This window comes from Girardinichthys multiradiatus, chromosome X (assembly GCF_021462225.1).
Source record: "Girardinichthys multiradiatus isolate DD_20200921_A chromosome X, DD_fGirMul_XY1, whole genome shotgun sequence".
NCBI lineage: Eukaryota > Metazoa > Chordata > Actinopteri > Cyprinodontiformes > Goodeidae > Girardinichthys > Girardinichthys multiradiatus.
In genome coordinates, this window is record NC_061817.1 from 9,386,949 (window position 1) to 9,414,044 (window position 27,096).

The following is a 27,096-nucleotide window of genomic DNA, read 5'->3' on the forward strand; positions in this document are numbered from 1 at the left end:
ACTACTACTATTAATACTATTACTACTACTAGCTACTACTACTGATAATAATAATAATAAAAATAACAGCAAAAACAAAAATAATAATAAATGTTGCACACTGCAGAAGAATGATCCTAAAATTAAAACAGATGTGCTTTATTAGATTTTAATTTAAACTGTGCAGTTATATTCTGTTAACTGTATTAATGTATCTCATAGCATTTTAAAGTTACTTAATTAGAAGTGAAAGTTTTGGTTTGATTTGATTATTTAATAAAACATTAGTAAAACGGATTAAAAATAATCCAAGATTTCGTTAGGAAAGATAAGATTTTAGTCACATTTTTATGGACGCGCATAGAAATCATTCAGTATACGAGATGTACCTGAACGCACCAGTAGGGTTTCGGATGGGTCCATAAAGCTGAGTGTAGAAGCGCAAAGACTTTGACAGCAGCACAGAACCGGCCGGGGATACCTTTTAACGGCGGAACTCTGCTGCTCACCCCAGCGGTCAGCACGGTGTGCATGCTGCTGAGTTTCCCTCTGTCAACGTAAACTTCTCCTTTCATTTAACTTTAGAAAGTACTGTCAGTATGTTTGTTTAGTCGGATGTTTGCTGACGTTTAAACCGAGTGCTCCTACTGCTGTTTCTCTCAGCTGTCAGCTGTTATTGGTTTGCAGTTAGCCGTACCCCCCTCCCCTCCGTTAGCTAACGAAGCTGACACGTTTCTCTTGTCGTTTTTTTTTATTCTTTCCTCTTCCCGACAGATTCGCTGCACAACGCCTGGATTGCAACAATGGGTATTTTGGAGAAAATCGCGGAAATAGAGAAAGAAATTTCTCGGACACAGAAAAACAAAGGTACCAGAGGGGGGGGGAACAGAACTGCTAGCTGAAAAGCAGGCTAAGTTAGAGCCAGCTGCAGCTGTGGGTCTCTGACCTGGTTAAGTATAATACTGAGGTCCAGAAACTGCTAGAGTACTGTAGTAGGTTCTCTGGAAACCTAAAATGATCGACACCACCTTAAATGCCTACTTGGCACCAAGGGTTGATGTTAGTGTTGGACTAATAAGAAGGTATAAGGGATGCAAGGTTTCCCCATAAAGTGGTATTAAAGTGTTATGTCTCAGTTGTTACTGTTAATTAGTTGAATCCCAATAATATATTATTGCACACAGAGTAAAATATTTCAGGTGCTCAATTCTGCAAGTTTTAATAATTATGGCTTACAGCAAATGAAAACCCTACAATTCAGCCCAATAAAAAAAAAATTTTTTTATTAAATTGTGGTCTTTCTACTTCACTTTTTCCTTCCACTCAGTGTTTTGTATTAATATGCCTGGATACAACACTTGGTAAATGGCTAACTTTTTTTAGCAATGATCTTTTATCCTGGTGGAGATTGTCTGCTAGTCAACTGTCCAGTCAGCAATCTTTCCCAGAATTCCCCAGGAGACCTGGACGTGGCACATCATAACAATTCTGTATTAAATATGATTTATTTTTTCTCAGTTTTATGTTATAGTCAAGTTTTTTTTTTGAGAGGCTGGATTTAATATATATCCTTTGAAAAAACAAAGTTAGAAACATGAATTGTGTCCTCCTGTTTATTTACAAAATCTATTTTTTAAGATACTTCTTTATGTTGCATTTAACTATAAACAATTACAAAAGTCATGAGACCAAAGCCTCACTTATACTGTAGACCTTACAAACCGCATTCCATTTTATTTATATGGACAATTTAAATCCTTGCTAGATTTTAATTTTAATTAAAGATAGATTTGAAGATGAAGTATTACATGAAGCATCTCACTGACCCCCCCCGCTGTGTACAAATATATTGGTAATCACTGTACACAATGCAATGTTGTGTAAGTAAATATAAATGCAAAACTTAACATTTTATTTCACTCTTATTATTAATATTTATTATTATTATTAATAATAATATTAGTACACCTTTTGGGGAATTCAGAAGTACATTCTAGTGTTCTGTGAAACTTTTGAATCTTTTATAATTCAAACCATTGACCTTAAAAAGTGCCTTATGCTTTTTATTCAGGACGTAGCATTTCAAAGTGCCACTTAATCAGGCCTAAATCATTAATGTTATTCCTGACAAAGAATTCGCTCCATGTGAGTCCGATTTTTGGTATATTTTTTGCTTTCATACCTGCAGCCACGGAGTACCATCTGGGTTTGCTAAAGGCCAAGCTTGCCAAATACAGATCTCAGCTCCTGGAGCCTTCCAAATCAGCGGGGGCCAAAGGTGAGGGCTTCGATGTCATGAAATCAGGAGATGCTCGTGTTGCGCTCATTGGATTCCCTTCTGTTGGTAAGGTAGGTGAATATAACCTGCGTTAGGAGCTGTTTTCTCTTTTTATTGCAACAGCAACATTTCTTCTGAAAGTTTCCTAAAACAGTATTTCCATTATTCATGAAGGCATCGCAATTTCCATGTCCTCATTAGTCTGGTGTTGCCAGGTTAAGGGCATCCAGACATGAGAAATACATTTGAAGTTTTATTTTTAATTGTTTTTGTCTGCTATAATATTCCTAAAATGTTGCTAAAATCGGAAGATAAACAAACATATAAGAACTGACCTTCTCGAATAATAATAAAAGCAATACAGTGTAGCTATAAAACAGTGGGTTAAAGTCATCTTCTCTCTGCAGTCCACCTTCCTCAGCTTGATGACCTCAACAGAAAGTGAAGCTGCGTCCTACGAGTTTACAACCCTCACCTGCATACCAGGTGTTATAGAGGTACCCTTGGTTAAACAATACTATTTTCTCACATATCGAGCTTTAAACTCTGTTTAAATCTAAAAGTTCCCCTTCACTTTTGGTCTTCTGTTATTTGTTGCTCTTCAGTACAAAGGGGCCAACATCCAACTGCTTGATCTGCCAGGAATCATTGAGGGCGCCGCCCAAGGTACTATTTCATTGACGTCAAATTTTGTTCCCGGTGGTCATCAAAAGAGATTGTTATTATGTAATACCTTCATAAGTGTCATTATGAATGTTTTTTGGGACAAAAAAAGTCCTGATTCCTATCAAAGATTTGTAACGCTGACGGGTAACTTTGTCATAGGAAAGGGTCGAGGCCGACAGGTCATCGCTGTTGCCAGAACAGCAGATGTTGTCATCATGATGCTAGATGCCACAAAAGGAGACGTTCAGAGGTTTGTTGTTGTTAAAAACGCTTTGCACCGTCATCATTGATGACTCTGACCTGCAATTTCTGTTGTTGTTTTTCAGAGAACTACTAGAGAAAGAGTTGGAGTCTGTTGGCATCAGACTTAACAGGACAAAGCCTAATATTTATTTCAAGGTATCACTTTCATTTACTCATATCAACTCAACAGAGTTATTTACCTTATAAGATGAAGAAGATACGCTGATCTACTGTTTAGGATCTAACTCAAAATGATTCATTCTGGTTATTGAACTGACTGATGACCGTCAACGATGACCACCCAAACATAGATGTGATACGTCATCCTCTACAGCTGTACAGTGTTGGTGACTAATGACTGAGGGCGTAACAGTTCACGGTATACAGAAAATATCCAGTATAGTCCTGCTGGTTCGGTGCACACGTGTCTCAACGAATACAGCTTTGTTTTATACCTGAATACATGTAGGATGTTTATGAGCGAAACTAATGCAAGGTTCTGTAATGCAGCTTTAAATAGTGACACCTAGCAGAGAGGACTCCCAGTTATCACTAAGCTGCTATTTGGGAACATTAAGGTTTCTCATGCAGCTACAGTGACAAAAGAAAAGTGGACCAGAGCAAAAGTTTATGTCAGCATCCACATTTTACAGAAATAAGGTGGGTTGCTTGCTTTGCACTTAACTGAATTACTCGCCTGAAACAACGCCAGGCTTAATGTAAACATCACCGGTACTGGAGAAATCTCCACTGACGAGGAGATTTTCCCAACAGCTGCACATGCTGCATTCAGGTACACCTGGGACTCTAGGGTGTCCAAATATCAACGCTACTTCAAAGTGATTTAAGCCTGCTTTATTCTGAAATATGGGCAAAATCTATTTAAAAATATTCCAAACATTTACACTGACTGTTTTCAAGTGGTTATACTGTTATATAATCTATGTTTCCAGGCATTGGCTTTGCCTGCTTATACTGCTTTATGCATTGAACAAAATCTAACAAAATCTTTAGTCAGTTCTATGCTTTCATCTTTTCAGCTTTTAGAACACAATAAAATTAAACAAATTTTAGAAATAGACTTTAAAGATCAAATACGCTCCAAACCACATTTTTTGTGTACCGTGACACTCCTAGTAAGAACAAATGTTGTGTAGTTCAGGGAAACCACTGTGTTGTGTGCCTTGTGGCACCACTGGATGTTAAAATTACTTAAAAAGATTCATATAAATTGATCCTTTATTTTATGGTACAATCTGACATTGGAAAAATGGTGCATTCACTAACAGTCACCTTTAGAGGTATATTCTAATCTCTTATCATACTTCTTACTAACCATTGTGACAAGATAAAAATGGGTCCTCTTCCAGTTTTGTCTGCCCACTGTAGAAATAGCAGCTATTAATTTATCGGACTTTAGTATATTTTATATTTTACTATGATTTAAAGTAATGAGAGCTTTGGAAAGCTGAGTTGGGAAACGTCTGGAATTTCTACATTAACATGTGTAGGAAGAGTGGCTGTGTGCTTAGTTTTGTAAGTGTAGCCAGAATAAAAAAGTTATTTTCTCTTTCCTTGCAGCCTAAGAAAGGTGGCGGTCTCTCCTACAACTCCACCGTTCCCCTCACTCAGTGCTCGGAGAAGCTCGTTCAGCTCATCCTCCATGAGTACAGTATCCTTCAGCGATCCAGCACAGTGGTTTGGTTTCTGATCAATCACAATACCTTTCCTACGTCTGGATTCAGTCATTTTCATTTCGTTTGTTAGTGGTTTTGGTCTTTAACTTCCTGCTTTAGAAATCTTTAATGCAGAAGTGCTCTTCAGGGAGGACTGCACACCAGACGAGTTCATTGACGTCATTGTTGGAAACAGAGTTTACATGCCGTGCCTTTATGTATGTCAGATCTTCTTTACCTGAAATAAGAGAGCATCTGTTTTTGTAAATCTCATAACTTTGTTGTCTAACCCGGATAAGAGTGTTCAGTATTTTTTTTATGTGCTGCTAGGTGTACAATAAGGTGGATCAGATCTCCATGGAGGAGGTGGACCGCCTGGCACGCAGATCTCACAGTGTTGTCATCAGGTCAGATGTCTGTGTGCACAAATAGCAGCACTCCTCCATCGACCCATATATGCATTTGTAAGTAAGGAAAAAGCCTCTCATCTCTGTCTTTGTGTTTGTTCCAGCTGTGGGATGAAGCTGAATTTGGATTACCTTCTGGAGACGTTGTGGGAGTACTTGGCGCTTATTTGCATTTATACAAAGAAGAGAGGAGGTATTCAGATTGATATCGAAGGCTTCCACTTTCGAACAAACATACAGTAGATCCCTAAGTGAACCTTCCCATTTTGCTCCTCCCTGTTAGAACGGCCGGACTTTAATGACGCCATCATCATGAGAAGAGGAGCATCAGTAGAGCATGTGGTCAGTAGATTCCTGCAGTATTTAGTGTAGATATCAGGACTGATGCTGTTGAAACATTTGCACATATAAAATAAGTAGTGAGCAAACCCTTATCAACATAGTTTGAGTTTTTTTTTTCTTTTTTAATCTGCAGTGCCACAGAATCCACAGAACTTTAGCCAGCCAGTTCAAATATGCCTTGGTGTGGGTAAGTAACACTACATTCTCACAAACCTCCTTCCTGCTAACCATAACAGCCAGTGTTTTAATTCTGCGGCATCTGATTGATTTGTGTGCATTTATTCAGTAGGGAGAAAAACTCCAAAATAAAAATAAATAGGTCTTGCTTTAAATGTTTCAAATATGTCAGAGTAGAACCTTCATTCATTTCCCAGGGGTATAAATATAACGTGAAACATGGACCCATTTCTCTTACCTACTCTTCAAAATGGGAAAGATATGTGCAAATGCCTTTCAGATAACGCAAATGTACTTTGATCATAATGAGTAAGGAAATGACTTCTGGCCCAAACTTGCCTGCATCTACAGTCAGAGCAGTAATAAAGCTTAGAACCCCTGGAACTGAGCAGCAAGGCTGGAAGATGACGACATATTTTTCTCTTGTGATCCAGCAAAGTGAGCAGGATGGTGATCTCTAAAGCATAGTGTTTAAGTTTCCATAGCAACTATTCAAAACCATCTACCTACCAACCAGTTTCGATACTTTACTGTCTTTTTAAATTGTAATGTCTTTTAAATCTCTCATTTCGGACAAAGAAATTTGTTGAAAAAGGAGTTATTTATGGCAAAGTAGTACATTGTGGGGCTTTGTTTTTTTCATTTTTCATCTTTAAAGGTATTGCAAATCATTTTTATTCTTTAAAGGAAGAAAACATTAAATTTTTATGTTGTGAAGAGATCAATTTGATGTTTTGCACTGTTTTTAAACTTCGAAACAAACTTTGCTTGAAATTATTTAAAATTTGACTTTAAGAAGATAAACAACCTCTCTGTTTTAGTGAAGTTTCAGCATCTGAGGTGTTTCCTACATATTTACATATTTGCCACTAAGTCCCATTAGTTCTGAATCTGTCACAAGTTCACATGAAAAGCAGTTCACACCTCTAGAGTGCATGAAAAAGTGTTTGCCTTCTTAAAGATTTCTGCTGGTTTTATATAGGGCAAAGAACACCAGAGTAAATGCAAAATGACGCTGTCAAATGATGATTTCATTTATTAAGGGGACAAAAGCTCTCCATCCTAGCTTGCCCAATATACAGGTCCTTCTCAAAATATTAGCATATTGTGATAAAGTTCATTATTTTCCATAATGTCATGATGAAAATTTAACATTCATATATTTTAGATTCATTGCACACTAACTGAAATATTTCAGGTCTTTTATTGTCTTAATACGGATGATTTTGGCATACAGCTCATGAAAACCCAAAATTCCTATCTCACAAAATTAGCATATTTCATCCGACCAATAAAAGAAAAGTGTTTTTAATACAAAAAACGTCAACCTTCAAATAATCATGTACAGTTATACACTCAATACTTGGTCGGGAATCCTTTTGCAGAAATGACTGCTTCAATGCGGCGTGGCATGGAGGCAATCAGCCTGTGGCACTGCTGAGGTCTTATGGAGGCCCAGGATGCTTCGATAGCGGCCTTTAGCTCATCCAGAGTGTTGGGTCTTGAGTCTCTCAACGTTCTCTTCACAATATCCCACAGATTCTCTATGGGGTTCAGGTCAGGAGAGTTGGCAGGCCAATTGAGCACAGTGATACCATGGTCAGTAAACCATTTACCAGTGGTTTTGGCACTGTGAGCAGGTGCCAGGTCGTGCTGAAAAATGAAATCTTCATCTCCATAAAGCTTTTCAGCAGATGGAAGCATGAAGTGCTCCAAAATCTCCTGATAGCTAGCTGCATTGACCCTGCCCTTGATAAAACACAGTGGACCAACACCAGCAGCTGACACGGCACCCCAGACCATCACTGACTGTGGGTACTTGACACTGGACTTCTGGCATTTTGGCATTTCCTTCTCCCCAGTCTTCCTCCAGACTCTGGCACCTTGATTTCTGAATGACATGCAGAATTTGCTTTCATCAGAAAAAAGTACTTTGGACCACTGAGCAACAGTCCAGTGCTGCTTCTCTGTAGCCCAGGTCTGGGGAATGTGGCACCTGTAGCCCATTTCCTGCACACGCCTGTGCACGGTGGCTCTGGATGTTTCTACTCCAGACTCAGTCCACTGCTTCCGCAGGTCCCTCAAGGTCTGGAATCGGCCCTTCTCCACAATCTTCCTCAGGGTCCAGTCACCTCTTCTTGTTGTGCAGCGTTTTCTGCCACACTTTTTCCTTCCCACAGACTTCCCACTGAGGTGCCTTGATACAGCACTCTGGGAACAGCCTATTCGTTCAGAAATGTCTTTCTGTGTCTTACCCTCTTGCTTGAGGGTGTCAGTAGTGGCCTTCTGGACAGCAGTCAGGTCAGCAGTCTTACCCATGATTGGGGTTTTGAGTGATGAACCAGGCTGGGAGTTTTAAAGGCCTCAGGAATCTTTTGCAGGTGTTTAGAGTTAACTTGTTGATTCAGATGATTAGGTTCATAGCTCGTTTAGAGACCTTTTTAATGATATGCTAATTTTGTGAGATAGGAATTTTGTGTTTTCATGAGCTGTATGCCAAAATCATCCGTATTAAAACAATAAAAGACCTGAAATATTTTAGTTAGTGTGCAATGAATCTAAAATATATGAATGTTAAATTTTCATCATGACATTATGGAATATAATGAACTTTATCACAATATGCTAATATTTTGAGAAGGACCTGTATAAAAGTCCTGACAAAACTGCCTCACTGCCTCAAAAGCTGAGTTCTGTTTATCTTGCCCAACCCAAGACAGATTACTGCCTGACCCGTAGAATCAGTAAATCACTTTATTAGAACCTGTCTGCAACTTGATGTAGGTTAAAAGATATTAAAAAGCATTGGTGAATCTTCCCAGGAGTGCCCGGCCCACCACAATTACGCCAGGAGCGCATCCAAGACACATCCAGGAGGTCACAAAAGAACCCAGAACAACATTTAAAGCACTGCAGACCTTTCTTAAGTTAAAGTTAAGGTCAGTGTTCAAGATTAACAATAAGAAGCAGATTGGGCAGAAATACAAGAGTTCCCAGACAAGAACCTCTGCTGGCCAAAAAGAAAACAAAGGTCCGTTTCACATTTGGCAAAAAATAGTTTGATGCCCCTCGGCATGTTGGGGAAGATATTCTGTGGACTGACGAGACAAAAGTGGAACTTTCTGGAGGGCGTAGATCCACACCGGGTGTAAAACTAACGCAGCATTTCAGAGAAAGAACATCATACCAAGAGTCAAACATGGTGGTAGTGTGATGATCTGGAGCTGCTTTGCTGCTTCAGGACCTGGACGACTCGCTGTAGGTGACGACTGCTTTAGTGAAGAAAATCTTGAAGGGGAATCTCTGTTCATGACCTCAAACTGGAGCTTAATCTGCGCTCAGACCTGAATGGGATTGAGATGATGTGGCATGACCCTAAACAGGCCATTCATGCTCAAAAACCCTCCAATGTGGCTGAATTAAAACGATTCTAAGAAGACGGGCCAGGATTCCTCCACAGTGATGTTAAAAACTCATTTCCCGTCACCGCTAAGGTTGGCAGAACTAGTTATTAGGTTTACGGGGAATTACATTTTCACCCACTGCTAGGTTGGCTTGAATAAGTTTTTCCCTTAATAAGTTAACTCATCATTTGGTGCCAAATACCTTTCTGTATTTGCTCGGGTTATCTTTGTCGGAAAATACATTTGTTTGATGATCTGTGACATTTAGGTGCGCCAAATACTCTTTCACACCCCTGTGCACTTCCTGTTTCTCTGTTTAATCACGCATATGTTCCGATTAATTTCAACGGTGAGATTTTTTAATAATTGAACTCCTCTTTGCTGTCGCATAACTCCTCACCTTTCACTCAGCGAGTCCAAACTGTCTCTTCGTTTCAGGGAACCAGTACCAAGTACAGTCCTCAGAGAGTTGGCCTAACGCACATCATGGAGCATGAGGACGTCATCCAGATCGTTAAGAAGTAAACCGCTTCTGACAGGAAATAAACTGTATAATAGTTAGAAAGCAAAGACCGCTAGCTAGCCTTTTTATTTTGTATATGAAATCTACCAGCTAACCGACATTGTTAAGCAGATTCTGGAAGCAACATGTAAGATACAGTGATTAAAAGAGCGAATGATGGAAATAAAGTCCATAAAACATTTTATAAAGTTTGCTTTATTTCTGATATGTCCTGTATTAAGTGGAGCTACACTTAAACACATCACCTGGATGGCTGTTTATGTTCCTTGTACCAATTTCTTAAAGATCCCTTTAGGTGTTCATCATGCAACACCTGATGCTTTTGAAGCCCCCCCCCCCCCAACTCCGCCACAACTCCACCATCCCTGCAGCCCTGCTGTTGGTGCTCCATGGCAGGCTCGCCACTTTTCTGTCAAAGAATATGGGCTCCCATTGACTCGCATGCACACACAAGCACAATAGTGCCTTTAAATATTAACAAGCAGATCTTCGGTCCAGGAGAGGGGTACAGAGTGGGAGGCTTCATGAAGAGAGAGAGGGTGTGGACTGAAAGATGTCCTGAAGATGTCTTTTCAGACTGTCCTGTGGATGAAGAGATGGTGTTTTGATATAACCTGAAGCGGAAAGAAAAGATGGAATATTCTGGAGTCTAACAACAAACAAAGGTAGAGTTAACTGGTCATGCATTGTGCAGGGCATGCGTGACACTTGATGCTGCTTGGCTCCATATGGCATGACCAAGCGGGAGCACGCGCGGCCGGGTTTAAGAAACAGAAACTTGGCGTTTGTCATGTTCAGAAGTCATAATGCTGTTTTGTACAGTAAGTGTTTCCTGTAGGGCTTCAGGGTAATCACATTTTATTTTAAGCTGTTGTATTCTTAAATAGGTTCAGTGAAACCCAAGTTGCAGTGTCTTGGAAAAGTATACACCTTGAACCACTTTAACAACACTAAGTAGTGCATACTTGGGAAATGGAGAGAAAATGCTGAACCTCTAAAAACTGTTTTTACAAACAAAAAGCTGAAAAGTGTGGCTCTGCTAAGCTCCCTGTATCAACAATTTGAAGAACCTCTATTGGCTGCAATTCACCTTCCAGGTCTTTGAGGTATGTCTCTACAAACATTAGTCAAAATAGATCAGTCAAATCGGATGGAGCATATTTGTCACAGATGATTAGGACTTCGGTCTGGACTCTGGCTGTATGGTTATGGTCATTGCCCAGCTGGAAGGGGAACCTCTGCCCCAGCCTCAAGATGGATGGAGCATTATTTAACTTAATCCATTTTCCCATCAACTCTGAACAGCCTTCCTGTTCCTGCTGAAGAAAAGCATTCCCACAGCATGATGCTGCCACCACCACGTGTCACTGTGTGGATGGCGTGTTCAGGGGGATGTGCGGTGTTAGTTTTCTGCTACATACAGTGTTTTACATGTATGCCAAACAGTTTTAAGTTTTGTCTGAGTAGAGTGCCTTCGTGCACATGCCTGATGTGTCCGCCTACAAGGTTTGTGAATACTCCAAGCTTTAACTGGGACTTCTAGGGATGTCTTTTAACGATGGCTTTTTCTTCCCACTGTTTCAAAAAGTCTAGATTTTAAAAGTGTACGATTTGTAGATTGCCTACCAGAGCTGTCTATACTGCAGCTCCTTATAATGGTTCAGTTTCCTGGTTCTCTTTTTAATGGTCCCCTTCCCCAAGTTTTTGTAGGTTTGGAGTTGTACCATGCACTCAATTTTCAGGCGATAATGAACAAAGGGGGAAAGGAAAGGCATTATGAATGCGTCACTTTTAAACAAGTTTTAAACTAGCCCTTTTTTCTCTGAGTAGGCAGATTTTCTTCTAATCATTTTAAGTAGTCTTCAGTCTCTCTGTGTGGGGTTCTTGTTCCTTTGGATGTTTAAGGCTTTTCACTCATTTTCTATCCAGTCCTTGCACCTGACCATGACACTGATGCTCAGTAATTGCTTAATGAATGTGCAAAATGGATAGACGGAGGACTAAACAAGCAGTGGGAGGTCTAAAATAACAATAGCAATAAATAGTGTCTGATGGTTTAAAAGAAATATGCAGCAAAAAAATTTAAAACAGGACCTGAAAAATCCATGATCCTATAGCTGAGTATCTTAAACATACATTTTAAGCCAATATCTCTAAGTTTTAGCTTGTTGTCGCTAAATTGCCTCATTAACAAATTTCAAATGCTGGTATCAAGTAGCCTAAATGTCCAGTTCAAATTTGGTTCTTTGGTACGTTGTCTGATCTATGTGCTGTTTTCTTTGCACACACCCCTGGTTCTTACTTTGAGTTTCAGAGCCTTTTTATGCTTGAATGATTCATAACTTAAGTTTCTGAGAGCTGATCGTGGAATATAAACACAACGTTAGGTCATGTTATAAACAATGAAACTGAAACACCTGGTTTTAGACCACAATAATTTATTAGTATGGTGTAGGGCCTCTTTTTGTGGCCAATACAGCGTCAATTCGTCTTGGGAATGACTTATACAAGTCCTGCACAGTGATCAGAGGGATTTTAAGCCATTCTTCTTGCAGGATAGTGGCCAGGTCACTACGTGATACTGGTGGAGGAAAACGTTTCCTGACTCGCTCCCCCAAAACACCCCAAAGTGGCTCAATAATATTTAGATCTGGTGACTGTGCAGGCCATGGGAGATGTTCAACTTCACTTTAATGTTCATCAAACCAAGCTTTCACCAGTCTTGCTGTGTGTATTGGTGCATTGTCATCCTGATACACGGCACCACCTTCAGGATACAATGTTTGAACCATTGGATGCACATGGTCCTCAAGAATGGTTCAGTAGTCCTTGGCAGTGACCCGCCCATCTAGCACAAGTATTGGGCCAAGGGAATGCCATGATATGGCAGCCCAAACCATCACTGATCCACCCCCATGCTTCACTCTGGGCATGCAACAGTCTGGGTGGTACGCTTCTTTGGGGCTTCTCCACACCGTAACTCTCCTGGATGTGGGGAAAACAGTAAAGGTGGACTCATCAGAGAACAATACATGTTTCACATTGTCCACAGCCCAAGATTTGCGCTCCTTGCACCATTGAAACCGACGTTTGGCATTGGCATGAGTGACCAAAGGTTTGGCTATAGCAGCCCGGCCGTGTATATTGACCCTGTGGAGCTCCTGACGGACAGTTCTGGTGGAAACAGGAGAGTTGAGGTGCACATTTAATTCTGCTGTGATTTGGGCAGCCGTGGTTTCATGTTTTTTGGATACAATCCGGGTTAGCACCCGAACATCCCTTTCAGACAGCTTCCTCTTGCATCCATAGTTAATCCTGTTGGATGTGGTTCGTCCTTCTTGGTGGTATGCTGACATTACCCTGGATACCGTGGCTCTTGATACATCACAAAGACTTGCTGTCTTTGGTCACAGATGCGCCAGCAAGACGTGCACCAACAATTTGTCCTCTTTTGAACTCTGGTATGTCACCCATAATGTTGTGTGCATTTCAATATTTTGAGCAAAACTGTGCTCTTACCCTGCTAATTGAACATTCACACTCTGCTCTTACTGGTGCAATGTGCAATCAATGAAGACTGGCTACCAAGCTGGTCCAATTTAGCCATGAAACCTCCCACACTAAAATGACAGGTGTTTCAGTTTCATTGTCCAACCCCTGTAGATTTTAATGCACAGCTTCTCCTTTTATTTTAATTTTAGTCAGTAAATAATAATAGTGTCAAATTTGATTTGTGTGTGAACTTAAAGATTATATTTAAATAATTTTAGAACTTGGTAAGCAAAAGATAGTTTTCATAATGTAATGATAAGAACAATTCTAGAATTGAAAATGGGGTATACTTTCTTTTTCACAATGAATGTGTGGAAACCACTAAAAGAGCTGAAAAACATCCCAGAATGCAAAAGAAGAACATTCTCTGGAATGTCTCTTTTAATTTAGGAACCACCCAATTGTTCTTTAATACAGAAAACAAGCTATCCATCAAATTATCCATCCTGCGGCAATAGTCGTAGGGACCAAAGCTTATTGTGATGTAGTTGTGATTTATAGGTGAATATTAGGACATTACCTACAGTGCACGCAGCATTGGTTGGAGTATAATTTACAGTGTAGGTGTGGTCTAGTTTTCAATGCAGCAGCTGTTTCTTGTAAAACCTTAAACAGCTTTATCACCAAATAAACATGTTTAACCTCTTGACAGGTGTTTCAGTTTCATTGTCGTACATTAGATGATACACTTTATTTTGAACTGATAATACTGAATTAAAGTTTTAGTTCTTCAAAAGAAAATCCAATGCTTCAACATACAGCTAAATATTATTACGATCATTGTATAACCTTTGTTTAAATTGATTGCCTGAAATATATGACGTTTAAGGCTGAGAGGATCTGACAACAGGTCAGTACCTCAAAATGTTTAGTTCTTCTGCCCCCTTTTGGCTCCTTCTGCTCAACACATGAGGCTGCAGTTCCAACATTCAGCGCTCTAGATAGATGCTTGCTTTTCTCTGAAAAAACACAAGAAAAAGTTCTGATATATCAGGCACATGCAAGTCCTTTTATTGTGTTGTAAGAGAAATTTTTTTTTGTCAAATTCTTTGCAGATTCTGATTTAACTAGACCGTTGTGTTTGATTCATTTTTTTTTTATCATAAAATGTGCTAGGTTTGGAGTTTATTTTTTTCTCTATTTGTAGAAGTTGCTGAATGTTTCATAGGCACATTTAAGCTAATTCAAATATGCACAGCAATACATTTTGGATGCAGGGTTAAGCTTAGTATGGATATGATCAGCCTTTAGTCAACAGACGAGCAGGTGTCTTATTGTTATCTTATTGTTAAACATAAGGTAAATGTTTGCAGAGCGACCGGACTGGATTTGCCTTTATGTTATACAAATATAGCTGTAACTAGGAGGCTTTTGTGTTTACATGGTTTTGTATCTATCTATCTATCTATCTATCTATCTATCTATCTATCTATCTATCTATCTATCTATCTATCTATCTATCTATCTATCTATCTATCTATCTATCTATCTATCTATCTATCTATCTATCTATCTATCTATCTATCTATCTATCTATCTATCTATCTATCTATCTATCTATCTATCTATCTATCTATCTATCTATCTATCTATCTATCTATCTATCTATCTATCTATCTATCTATCTATCTATCTATCTATCTATCTATCTATCTATCTATCTATCTATCTATCTATCTATCTATCTATCTATCTATCTATCTATCTATCTATCTATCTATCTATCTATCTATCTATCTATCTATCTATCTATCTATCTATCTATCTATCTATCTATCTATCTATCTATCTATCTATCTATCTATCTATCTATCTATCTATCTATCTATCTATCTATCTATCTATCTATCTGTCCGTCCGTCCGTCCGTCATCGAACATTTTTGTGCAAACACTGGCTATTTTGTCCCTGTAAAGGCACATGCATGCAGCAGTGACCCATATAATTCTCCAGAGAAGGTGATCGCTGCTGTCCTGATAAAAATAGGTAAATCTCAGTTAAAATGCTGACGAGATCAGCAGTGGCATTACCTTACCAATGTGATTGAATTAAAGCAATTCTGCAAAGAAGAGTGGGCTACAATTACTCAACAGGGATGAGACTTATAGACTTTAGATGAAAATTCAATCTGGAAGACTCACCTCCACCACCGGCTCCATCCTATGACTCCATCATGCGTCTCTGCTCCAACCAATCAGCATCAAGTCTGCATTCCTCCTCAGCCAATCACCCTTCAAGGCTTTGCTTTTAAGTACCAACCATGGATCTCCCTGCTCTCCTGCCAAGCTTCGACCCTCCTCCACCCCATCTGACTTCCTAGCTCTTTCCAACTCCCTTATCTCCTCGGGCCTCCACTCCATCACCAGTATCGGATCCCGGGGGGGAAGACGTCTCTAATCCTAGTCCTAAATCGTTCATTCAAGCTCATGTCATTCACAGCATTCATGTCTTCCACAGGGGTCCGAGCGCCAAAGAAATAAGCATCTGCAATTTAACTTTTCTAATCGGCATCTTTGTTTTCTAATTGTTAGTCTTTACAGGATTGAAATTGCTGCTACACTGATGGCGGAACAATCAGCTACAGGCAGGGCTGGTCTTAATAGCTTTTTTCTCCTAATAAATGAAATGAGCAAATCATTTTTTCACAGCACTGTCTGTTTGCAAAAGCAACCATTAAAGATTTACCATAGCAGTAATGATTTTACCAGATTAAGAACTGTATTTATAGAACACAACTTTAAACATATGTGCCCAACAGAACCTTGGCTTTTAGGCTATCATCTAATTGAAAATCCAACCTGCAGTGAATCTGCATTTAATCTGGAAAAATTTAGACTTCAAGAGCCAGAGTCGATTAAAAGGGGCGGTAAACAGTGGGAGAGAAATCTCAGCCTTTCAGACAGAGCCACCCAGAGTGAAAGATCACAATACTATAGGAGAATAAGGTGAGCACTTCACTTATGTGGAACCCCCAAGGTGGGAAAGATGCTACATCAGACACTAAAAAAACCCAGCAAAGAAACATTATCAGGTTAATATGATCCTAAAATTTAATTACTTCAAAAACAATAATTTTATGTAACAACAAATATTTATCTAATTAACAAACACATAAACCTTTGCCTACAAGACTAGGAATGCTAAAAACAGAAATGTGTCACAAGACATCAGTGGTGTTATGAGCGTCCCTACGAGTGTGCATGTGTGTGTGAGCAGCACTGATAAGGCACACAAATGCCTCACCAGCCATTGTATATTCAGGCCTTTCATAACAAATCACTCTGACGTACAGCAACAAGTGTTGCACGGTGATATCACAATGCGTCTGTTTTTCTATGTTAGCACATGAAATCCTGCCATTGATGCACAATAGTCACGTGAAGCTGTTTGCTTGGAGACTCTGTGGGAGGAGGGGTGTGTGCTAGTGCTGCACAGTCATAAAGAAGTGCAAGATGTTTTCTTAGTAACCTAATCGCTGCAACACGGATGCACGGATTGATTTGTAAACTACTCACTATTACACAGATTACACAGATGTCACACACTATTGTTCCGATAGATACTGACTCCTAGCTGAAACAGAGGGTATCTGTACCATTGTGGGTCCATTGGGGGGTGCATATGCTGCATCATTGATGACACAGTAAGGTGAATTTTGCCTGCAAGTGTGCATGGTCTCCATATAAAGCATTAGAGGAAGAGTACAGAGATGGACTAGAAGTCAGTGGAGCTGAACACAGAAGCCTGTTGATCAAAGCATTCTGATTTTTACCTTAGGAAAGTGCTTATCAGATATTTTTTCTCAAATTGGAAATCTCTAAATATTAATCACAAAAGATCAAGGTAAGCAACCCAAAACCTTATTTTTTCATCTGCCATATGCATATATTTGACATTTTTCACATTAGATCTAATTTATCAGAAATCAAAACCTTGAGTATTGATTAGTGCAGAGATCAAGAAAATTTTACCTTATTACACTGATTTAAAATGATTTGTTGAAAGTGCTTACAGAAAGATTTACTGCTTAAAAAAGTCTTACAGCAGCTTGTTTAATTGTACTTGTTGACTGTGTTCGTTATTCATACTTCTGAGCTACACAAAATGTGTCTTATTCTCTTTTTCAATTTAGATAAATACATATTTAGATATAGAAATGATATCTATGTTGTGAAAAGAAAGGACAGCCCCTTTAAATTTTAGCCATTGTATTTTGTGTCTATCTACGTTTTTTTTTTTAGGTTTCTATCATAGCATTTTTCCATTTTCCCTCCAATTTGTTTAACAATGAAATGGTAGAATCTGTGGCGTGTTTTTTTTTCTACATGTGAGGTTAGATTTAAATCATTTTAGAACCTGGCAAAGACCAAAACCTTTATGTATTCAAACCCTAGACCTGGCCAAGGTTATACATTGTTTTCATCGAGACTGTAGATTTACAATGCAGTAAAATCAACTATTTGCCAACTTTCAAATTAATTCTGTTCTTTTCTTTTTTGTGACTTTTACATGTTTTAGATGACCAAACAAATTTCAAATGTCAAATATAACCTGTGTAGAAACAAAATGCTCTTTTCAAGTGATTTAATTTATTAAGGGCAAAAAGCCACCCAAGTAAAAAGTAATTGCCTGCTAACCCTACCTGCCATCAAGTAATTGGCAATGAGTCTTTTATTACTGTGGAGGAATTACGGCCCACTCTTCTTTGCATAATCTTTTTATTTCAGTCACAATGGAGGGTTTTACGAGCATGAATGGCATGTTTGAGGTCATGCCACAGCATCTCAGGTCCGGACTTTAACTAGGTCATTCCAAAACCTTCTTCTTTCCCCTGTCTTATAGAGGTTGACCTGCTGGAATGCTTCAGTTTATTGTACTGCTGCTTAAACTGAGTGTGCTTGAGTACATGGTCCTGAACTGACGATCGCTCATTTCCTTCACAATAGTTACACAAGAAAGCAGAATAGCTCCATTAAATAAAGCAATACCACCAATAGGTTCCCTTATTAATGATTTAAGCATGCTATGGATCTTTAAAAGGTTTTTTGGCAAATGTGAAAATATGGGTTTTTTCTCTTTTATTTGGTTATCAGTGGTTTCGGCCATGAACTCTCCCACGGAAGCCATTTCTGCCCAGTCTCTCTTATTGTTCAATCATGAATACTGATTTCAACCAAGACAAGTGAGGCCTGCAGTGCCTCAGATGATGCCCTTGGTTCTTTTGTGACCTCCTGGATGAGTTGTTGATGTGCTCTTTGAGTAATTTTAGTTGGCCAGCCACACTTGGGAATGTTCAGCACTGTTCAATGTTTTCTCCCTTTGTGGATTAATGCAGTGTTTTTGAGAACTTTTAGCCTACTTCGTGTTGTCAGACAGCTCCTATTTTGGGAACGTCCTGATTCTTCAGGTCAGGCACTAATCAGGCCTGGCTGTGGCTAGTGAAACTGAACCAAAACTATGGGGTTCATCAAGATTTAAAGCATTTAAGTAAGACAAAAAAGCAAATGAGATTTGTAAGGGGCAAACGCTTTTTCATAACGCTGTAGAAATTGTTATAGATAAGTTAAACAAATCGATATTTGTTTAGCAAACATTTTCTTTAAAATTCACTCTCTCTTATAAACTATGAATTTAACATACCATAAATTATAATATTTAAAGGCTTTCTCCAGCCAGTAAAACATTTAATGTTTAGTTTAAAACTACGTTAAATCTTTTTAAGTTTATACAAATTTTTTTACATAAAGGTACTGCACGTAAACCAAGTGATTCTGCCATATAGTTCCAAATACATTGCAATGAATGAACCTGTATAGTATTATACATTTTCATATTATCACAAAGGCAACTGTGGTTTACATTAGTTTACATTCCTTTTTACCTGGATACCCCCAAGTAAAATGTGTCAAAATGAATAATGTGTATTTTAGGCAGCTTACATAATTTTGCAAGACAGTTTAAATTTGTTAACAGTTTTTTGAGGGAGCTATGCATGCTTTTTTAATAAACACTTTTCTTCTTCTTTAAATCTGTTCTAAAAAAATTCCAAATTATTATATATACAGTGAAGAATGGAGTTAATGTTCATTTTAGCTGCTGGTTGATCTGAACGCCCTTAGAAACTCCAGTATCAGCAACGTCTGTGCAGTTTAGGTAAATCTGGAAACAAACTTCATATAGGTTCTTAATTCCTGTTCTAATCCATTTTATACCATATAATTGATCAGATGTGTGTCGATTTGCATCTTTGAACCAAATTGTCAAAGATTCAAACAGGTTCATTTCATCAAACGCACGGATATTTTGAGACATTAAAACCAATGTGATGCAGAAACTATTTTAGAAGTTCAGGACAGGTCTTTGGTGTATAATCAACGGCTGATGCTTCTCCATTGTCAAGTCACACGATAATCTGAGAGCCAAGGTTAACACCTGAATGGAGCGTAGAAGCTTTTAGGAAACCTGAGTGAAGCTTACTGTCTCATGTTATGTCTTAAGGTTGACCTCTATCACCCACATTACTCTTTCTTTCTCTTTCTACATGTCAGTCATCTTTCTCCTCACATTTTTACACTTGTCCCGATATATCAAATGATCTTTATTTAATATTACCAGTTTTCTGTAGTTTTTGTACTTGTTTTATATCTGTTATTATAGAGGTGTTTCAATGCATCCTATTTGAACTAGGAGGTCATAAATATTTTACATTTGAAGCATTATCTTGGATCAACAGGATCACTACACTGAGTTCAACCGCCATTGTGGTTTTGAAAAGAATGGCATAGGGAGACTTCTGACACAGATTTTATGTGTAGTGTTGACTTCAGCACTGCACTTCCTATCGCCCTCCACTTATTACGGCTTAATTTCTGAAAGCTCATAAAATATCAATAAATAAATACATATATTACATAACATTTTTACAAGTGTATTCATAAATATTTTTAATAATAACAAACATCTTTATTGGTCATTGCACATGTACATTACAACAAAATTTGTCCTCTGCATTTAACCCATCCCTTATAGGGAGCAGTGGACTGCCATTGTGCCATTTTAATTATAGAGTCTAATATTCATGAGCATGCATAGAGTATTTACTCCTCTGATAAAACTGTAAACTGCAGAAGTTAATTTTAATCTGCTGTTGTGTTTTCTGGTGATTTACATGCTTCATATAAACATCACAAATAGTCTTTATTACACACCTACATACATCTTGCCATTAGCTGGGTGTGTGCTTGTTAGTGATTAGCGTAAAGAGGTGAAAACTCTTGGCTACTCTCTCTCGCTCTAAGCCTATACATTCATATTAACTTGAAATCTCACTTTTTTTGTCCTGATACAACTGTTTGTTATCATCTGTATTCCGGTTTAGGTACTTCCTTTCTTTCCCGTTTTTATGTTTTCAATTCTTCTTGGTACCCTCTTCTTGCCATGGTCTCCACCTCTGCTATCACTGCAGTTGATCAGAAATCCAGCAGATCACTCATTCATCAGACCATAAACAGGAAATGATTATTAAACATGTCTGATTGTTTACATGGGTTGCTTTACATGTTTGTTGAACAGTGCTATTCAATGAGCCCATGTGGGTATATCCGATGTTGAACGAGGAACTTTTGAACTTTTCTCTGTACCTGCTCGCCATGAATAACCCCCTTATCTTTATCTGTAGTTAAATGATACCAGCATCTGTTTGCTCAGCCTGTAGGACATATAGGAGATTGTTGTGGTACTGGTTAAAGATGATACAGATTCAGCTCAGTTTCTATGAAAGGTCAACACTGTTACTTTTACCACCTCTAACTGTTCACACTTTATCACATAACAACCATAAACCTCAAGGTATTTTATTGGGATTCATGTTATAGGCAAAGGCAATAGTGGGGGGTATGGATTTGGATTCTACTCTCTTCATGCAGATACCCCTGAATAAGATCCAGTTCAAACAATTGCACTGGCTCACAGCTGATCAGTGAAGGTCTCAGATGTTTGGTTTACTGCCATCACACTACTGCATATCAGACTTTTGTTTTAATAGTGTTGGAACACATGGTGCCATAGGCAAACAATGCTCCAATATTGTCTTTATAAGGATTTAACACAAATTAAATAGAATTTGATTAGCACATAAACCTAAACCAGCCTGCCACAAATTATTTGGGCATGATTTGGGTAATTCTGTATAAGCATCACTGATACAGAATGACCCAGCTGTGAGTCAAACATCGCAGCTATGACCCAGTAATGACATTATATAATCTCATGCAACACCATGCAAAAGGTTTACTCCCCTGGGAAGGCTGGATGTTTTGAACTTAAAGTGAAACTTAAGGCATCCTTTACCACTGAATGATTTAGGTAATAATTACAGTACAGACCAAAGGTTTGGACACACCTTCTCATTCAAAGAGTTGTCTTTATTTTCATGACTATGAATATTGTAGCTTCACGCTGAAGGCATCAAAACTATGAATTAACACATGTGGAATTATATACTGAACAAAAAAGTGTGAAACCACTGAAAATATGTCTTATATTCTAGGTTCTTCAAAGTAGCCACCTTTTGCTTTGATTACTGCTCCACACACTCTTGGCATTCTGTTGATGAGCTTCAAGAGGTAGTCACCTGAAATGGTTTTCACTTCACAGGTGTGCCCTGTCAGGTTTAATAAGTGGGATTTCAAGCCTTATAAATGGGGTTGGGCCCATCAGTTGTGCTATGCAGGAGGTGGATACAGTACACAGATGATAGTCCTACTGAATAGACTGTTAGAATTTGTATTATGGCAAGAACAAAACAGTTAAGTAAAGAAAAACGAGTGGCCATCATTACTTTAAGACATGAAGATCAGTCAGTCCGAACAATTGGGAAAACTTTGAAAGTGTCCCCAAGTGCAGTCGCAAAAACCATCAAGCGCTACAAAGAAACTGGCTCACATGAGGACCGCCCCAGGAAAGGAAGACCAAGAGTCACCTCTGCTGCGGACGATAAGTTCATCCGAGTCACCAGCCTCAGAAATCGCAGGTTAACAGCAGCTCAGATTAGAGAACAGGTCAATGCCACACAGAGTTCTAGCAGCAGACACATCTCTAGAACAACTGTTAAGAGGAGACTGTGTGAATCAGGCCTTCATGGTAAAATAGCTGCTAGGAAACCACTGCTGAAGACAGGCAACAAGCAGAAGAGACTTGTTTGGGCTAAAGAACACAAGGAATGGACATTAGACCTGTGGAAGTCTGATGAGTCCAAGTTTGAGATCTTTGGTTCTGCAGCGCAGAAGAGGTGAACGGATGGACTCTACATGCTTGGTTCCCACCTTGAAGCATGGAGGAGGAGGAGCGATGGTGTGGGGGTACTTTGCTGGTGATAGTGTTGGGGATTTATTCAAAATTGAAGGCATACTGAACCAGCATGGCAACCACAGCATCTTGCAGCGGCATGCTATTCCATCCGGTTTGCGTTTAGTTGGACCATCATTTATTTTTCAACAGGACAATGACCCCAAACACACCTCCAGGCTGTGTAAGGGCTATTTGACCAAGAAGGAGAGTGATGGGGCACTGCACCAGATGACCTGGCCTCCACAGTCACCGGACCTGAACCCAATCGAGATGGTTTGGGGTGAGCTGGACCGCAGAGTGAAGACAAAAGGGCCAACAAGTGCTAAGCATCTCTGGGAACTCCTTCAAGACTGTTGGAAAACCATTTCAGGTGACTACCTCTTGAAGCTCATCAACAGAATACCAAGAGTGTGTGGAGCAGTAATCAAAGCAAAAGGTGGCTACTTTGAAGAACCTAGAATATAAGACATATTTTCAGTTGTTTCACACTTTTTTGTTCAGTATATAATTCCACATGTGTTAATTCATAGTTTTGATGCCTTCAGTGTGAAGCTACAATATTCATAGTCATGAAAATAAAGAAAACTCTTTGAATGAGAAGGTGTGTCCAAACTTTTGGTCTGTACTGTACAGGTCCTTCTCAAAATATTAGCATATTGTGATAAAGTTCATTATTTTCCATAATGTCATGATGAAAATTTAACATTCATATATTTTAGATTCATTGCACACTAACTGAAATATTTCAGGTCTTTTATTGTCTTAATACGGATGATTTTGGCATACAGCTCATGAAAACCCAAAATTCCTATCTCACAAAATTAGCATATTTCATCCGACCAATAAAAGAAAAGTGTTTTTAATACAAAAAACGTCAACCTTCAAATAATCATGTACAGTTATGCACTCAATACTTGGTCGGGAATCCTTTTGCAGAAATGACTGCTTCAATGCGGCGTAGCATGGAGGCAATCAGCCTGTGGCACTGCTGAGGTCTTATGGAGGCCCAGGATGCTTCGATAGCGGCCTTTAGCTCATCCAGAGTGTTGGGTCTTGAGTCTCTCAACGTTCTCTTCACAATATCCCACAGATTCTCTATGGGGTTCAGGTCAGGAGAGTTGGCAGGCCAATTGAGCACAGTGATACCATGGTCAGTAAACCATTTACCAGTGGTTTTGGCACTGTGAGCAGGTGCCAGGTCGTGCTGAAAAATGAAATCTTCATCTCCATAAAGCTTTTCAGCAGATGGAAGCATGAAGTGCTCCAAAATCTCCTGATAGCTAGCTGCATTGACCCTGCCCTTGATAAAACACAGTGGACCAACACCAGCAGCTGACACGGCACCCCAGACCTTCACTGACTGTGGGTACTTGACACTGGACTTCTGGCATTTTGGCATTTCCTTTTCCCCAGTCTTCCTCCAGACTCTGGCACCTTGATTTCCGAATGACATGCAGAATTTGCTTTCATCTGAAAAAGGTACTTTGGACCACTGAGCAACAGTCCAGTGCTGCTTCTCTGTAGCCCAGGTCAGGCGCTTCTGCCGCTGTTTCTGGTTCAAAAGTGGCTTGACCTGGGGAATGCGGCACCTGTAGCCCATTTCCTGCACACGCCTGTGCACGGTGGCTCTGGATGTTTCTACTCCAGACTCAGTCCACTGCTTCCGCAGGTCCCCCAAGGTCTGGAATCGGCCCTTCTCCACAATCTTCCTCAGGGTCCGGTCACCTCTTCTCGTTGTGCAGCGTTTTCTGCCACACTTTTTCCTTCCCACAGACTTCCCACTGAGGTGCCTTGATACAGCACTCTGGGAACAGCCTATTCGTTCAGAAATTTCTTTCTGTGTCTTACCCTCTTGCTTGAGGGTGTCAATAGTGGCCTTCTGGACAGCAGTCAGGTCGGCAGTCTTACCCATGATTGGGGTTTTGAGTGATGAACCAAGCTGGGAGTTTTAAAGGCCTCAGGAATCTTTTGCAGGTGTTTAGAGTTAACTCGTTGATTCAGATGATTAGGTTCATAGCTCGTTTAGAGACCCTTTTAATGATATGCTAATTTTGTGAGATAGGAATTTTGGGTTTTCATGAGCTGTATGCCAAAATCATCCGTATTAAGACAATAAAAGACCTGAAATATTTCAGTTAGTGTGCAATGAATCTAAAATATATGAATGTTAAATTTTCATCATGACATTATGGAAAATAATGAACTTTATCACAATATGCTAATATTTTGAGAAGGACCTGTATATGACCACGAAGGGGCACTTAGAACATTTAATAATTCAATCCCAGATGATCATTTGATCTTTTAATATAAAACAAAAATAATAAAATGAGGCAGTGATGTTACAGGAAAGTAATGTACCTAGCCTTGAGAAAGGAGAACACTGTGGATTTCACCCCATTGTTCACTTTATACAAACCCTAAGCTGAACAGGTGTGTCTCAGAAGTTGTACACAATCTTTAGAGAAACTACAGTTCCACAAAATCACCTTCAAATGTTTTCATTTCCTTATGCTTCATAATCAATTCACAGTGTGCTTATGTTGATCTACTAAAAATAGAAAATCCCATTAAAACACATTGAAGATTGTGGCTATGACATGGTAAAAAATTGAAAAGTTAAGAGGTATGGATAGCACTGTATAAAGCACTATGTGTCAGATTAAGCTACGAAATATTCATTTATCTGCCATCTGCTCTTTGGCACCTGGCTTTTAACCTTTGACTTAATCCTTTCTGTTTATTCCTGTTTGTTTGTGCGCGAGCAGGCCAGGGTGGGGTTCACCCATTGTGATATATTTAGAGGAGCCCGTGATGAATGTTTCATCCTATCTGCGTAGGAGGAACACAGGGCACCCATTAAACATTCATATCTGCCACTGAGATGACCTCCTGGAATATCAGACCATCATCAGTGAATGAGCATCGGCACTTCGTCAGTGGGCTGACTACAGCACTCAGTCGATTCCCAACCTATTACACCCTGAAGTTCAGTCAGAGATATGCATACCCATGTCTTTATGTTTTTAAATCATGTAACCTATTAGAAAGTTAGAGATTGTTATACAGTTTATGCTTTCTGGTATCTGGCTTAAGTGAGCCACATGGTTATAGATTGGCAACTATTAACAACCATAACCAACATGACAATCAAGTTAGTGAAAACAACTGACTAAAATGTCCCTTTTATTTTTTCAGGGGTTTTATATTTTCAGTTGTGCATCTTGAGTGTTTCGATTGTGAATATATATATATATATATTTTTTTTTTTTAAGTAAACGACTAAGTATATAAGAAATCCCTGTTTTTAATTAAGTAATTTATGACACCAATCCGGAAGCTATATCTCGAGTTATATCCTCCAAATGCATTTTTGGTATAAGTTTCACGTGTTGAAAGGATGAGTGTAGTATAATGCATCATTTCCAGCTGTGGTCTATCCTGCTACTAATGGGTATCTTTTGGCTCAGTGTACCTTTGCCGCTCAGACACAGTTTAGCAACAGCTCAGCCAGCGTGCATTATTCATACACAAGTGAACCAGTAGATATGGTTACATCAAGGTAGTATACCTGCTATATTAAGGTGCCCTTGTAGCTTTAAAAGGTAACGCTCACTCAGACTGCACATGCATGTGGAGGAAAACAGTACATAGGTTTATTTGTGATTGCAGATACAGTGAGAAAAATGACAAGAGGTCAAACTGAGGGAAATGTTAGAATGAAGGTTTCAGTAACCAGAGAGAGATGCAAAAGGTTGCAGGAGGTCACAAAGGCAAGCTGACGTGGATGTGGGAGGATGCAACTACAGATGAAACACACATGGACACCCACTCTAAAACAAAGAGCACAGCAGGGCTCACACCATTGCACTCACATTGGCTCTCCTTGTTAGAGGGACCTGCTGCCAAAGTTGGTGCAGCCTCCAACATGAGGATTCCCTGCCGGGCTCACGGACTGGACGTACAATGAACATTAGACAAAGGACTACACTCACTCTGTCATTGGAATGGCAGGATAATTTATTCATCGTAAGACCTTGGGAGGTTACTTACAAACACATAAAAAGAACAGGATCTTGTTTTGGATGCTACTTCTGTTTTTGAATTAGAGATGCACTTTGCACTTCAAGCAAAAAATGGATTAAACTTGAGACACATTAAAATTCAACAAGAATGTGTTTTAAACCCTACCAGAAAGGGTTTTTCCTCCTTATACGTACACAGCAACTCTTTTTTTCAACAACTGAAGAAGAACTGTAATGTGAGTGAACACAAATGGCTGAGATTTTGACTCCATTACTGGATCGTATTTTAACAGACAGTGGTTTGGGTTTATCTAAGGTTTCTACAAAGCAACTGACCTGTGGGAGTGAGCATTTCTGAGTGCTTTTTAAGGTTTTCAGAGGGACAAATCAGATGGTGGAAAAAGCAATGCAAACTTGAGATCAACTAAAAATGAAATGCAAGGATGTTAGTGCTGTTAAAACATATTGACTCTTTTA

The 27,096-nt window shown here is 39.1% G+C and overlaps 1 protein-coding gene across 2 annotated transcripts; it reads left to right on the top strand.

Moving 5' to 3' along the window:
* The first annotated feature begins 512 nt into the window (after positions 1-512).
* On the top strand, positions 513-9,879 carry LOC124862377 (developmentally-regulated GTP-binding protein 2). Of its 2 annotated transcripts, XM_047356251.1 has the most exons (14): positions 513-536; positions 754-846; positions 2,168-2,328; positions 2,665-2,754; positions 2,863-2,923; positions 3,083-3,173; positions 3,250-3,322; positions 4,748-4,838; positions 4,963-5,060; positions 5,173-5,249; positions 5,354-5,442; positions 5,533-5,591; positions 5,725-5,778; positions 9,611-9,879. In XM_047356251.1, the coding sequence occupies exons 2-14, from the start codon at positions 783-785 to the stop codon at positions 9,695-9,697; spliced, it is 1,095 nt and encodes a 364-aa protein (XP_047212207.1). In that variant the 5' UTR covers positions 513-536; positions 754-782; the 3' UTR covers positions 9,698-9,879. The 2 variants fall into 2 exon arrangements, with proteins under 2 accessions (XP_047212207.1, XP_047212208.1); XM_047356252.1 differs by lacking the exon at positions 513-536 and having other exon boundaries at positions 635-846.
* Positions 9,880-27,096: the final 17,217 nt, after the last annotated feature.

Excerpts from the sequence above, each read along its gene's own strand:
- LOC124862377 (XM_047356251.1), top strand. The coding sequence starts at position 783 with ATGGGTATTTTGGAGAAAATCGCGGAAATAGAGAAAGAAATTTCTCGG. Across the intron at positions 3,174-3,249 it reads ACAAAAGGAGACGTTCAGAG|AGAACTACTAGAGAAAGAGT; the intron begins GTTTGTTGTTGT and ends GTTGTTTTTCAG. Across the intron at positions 4,839-4,962 it reads GCTCATCCTCCATGAGTACA|AAATCTTTAATGCAGAAGTG; the intron begins GTATCCTTCAGC and ends TTCCTGCTTTAG.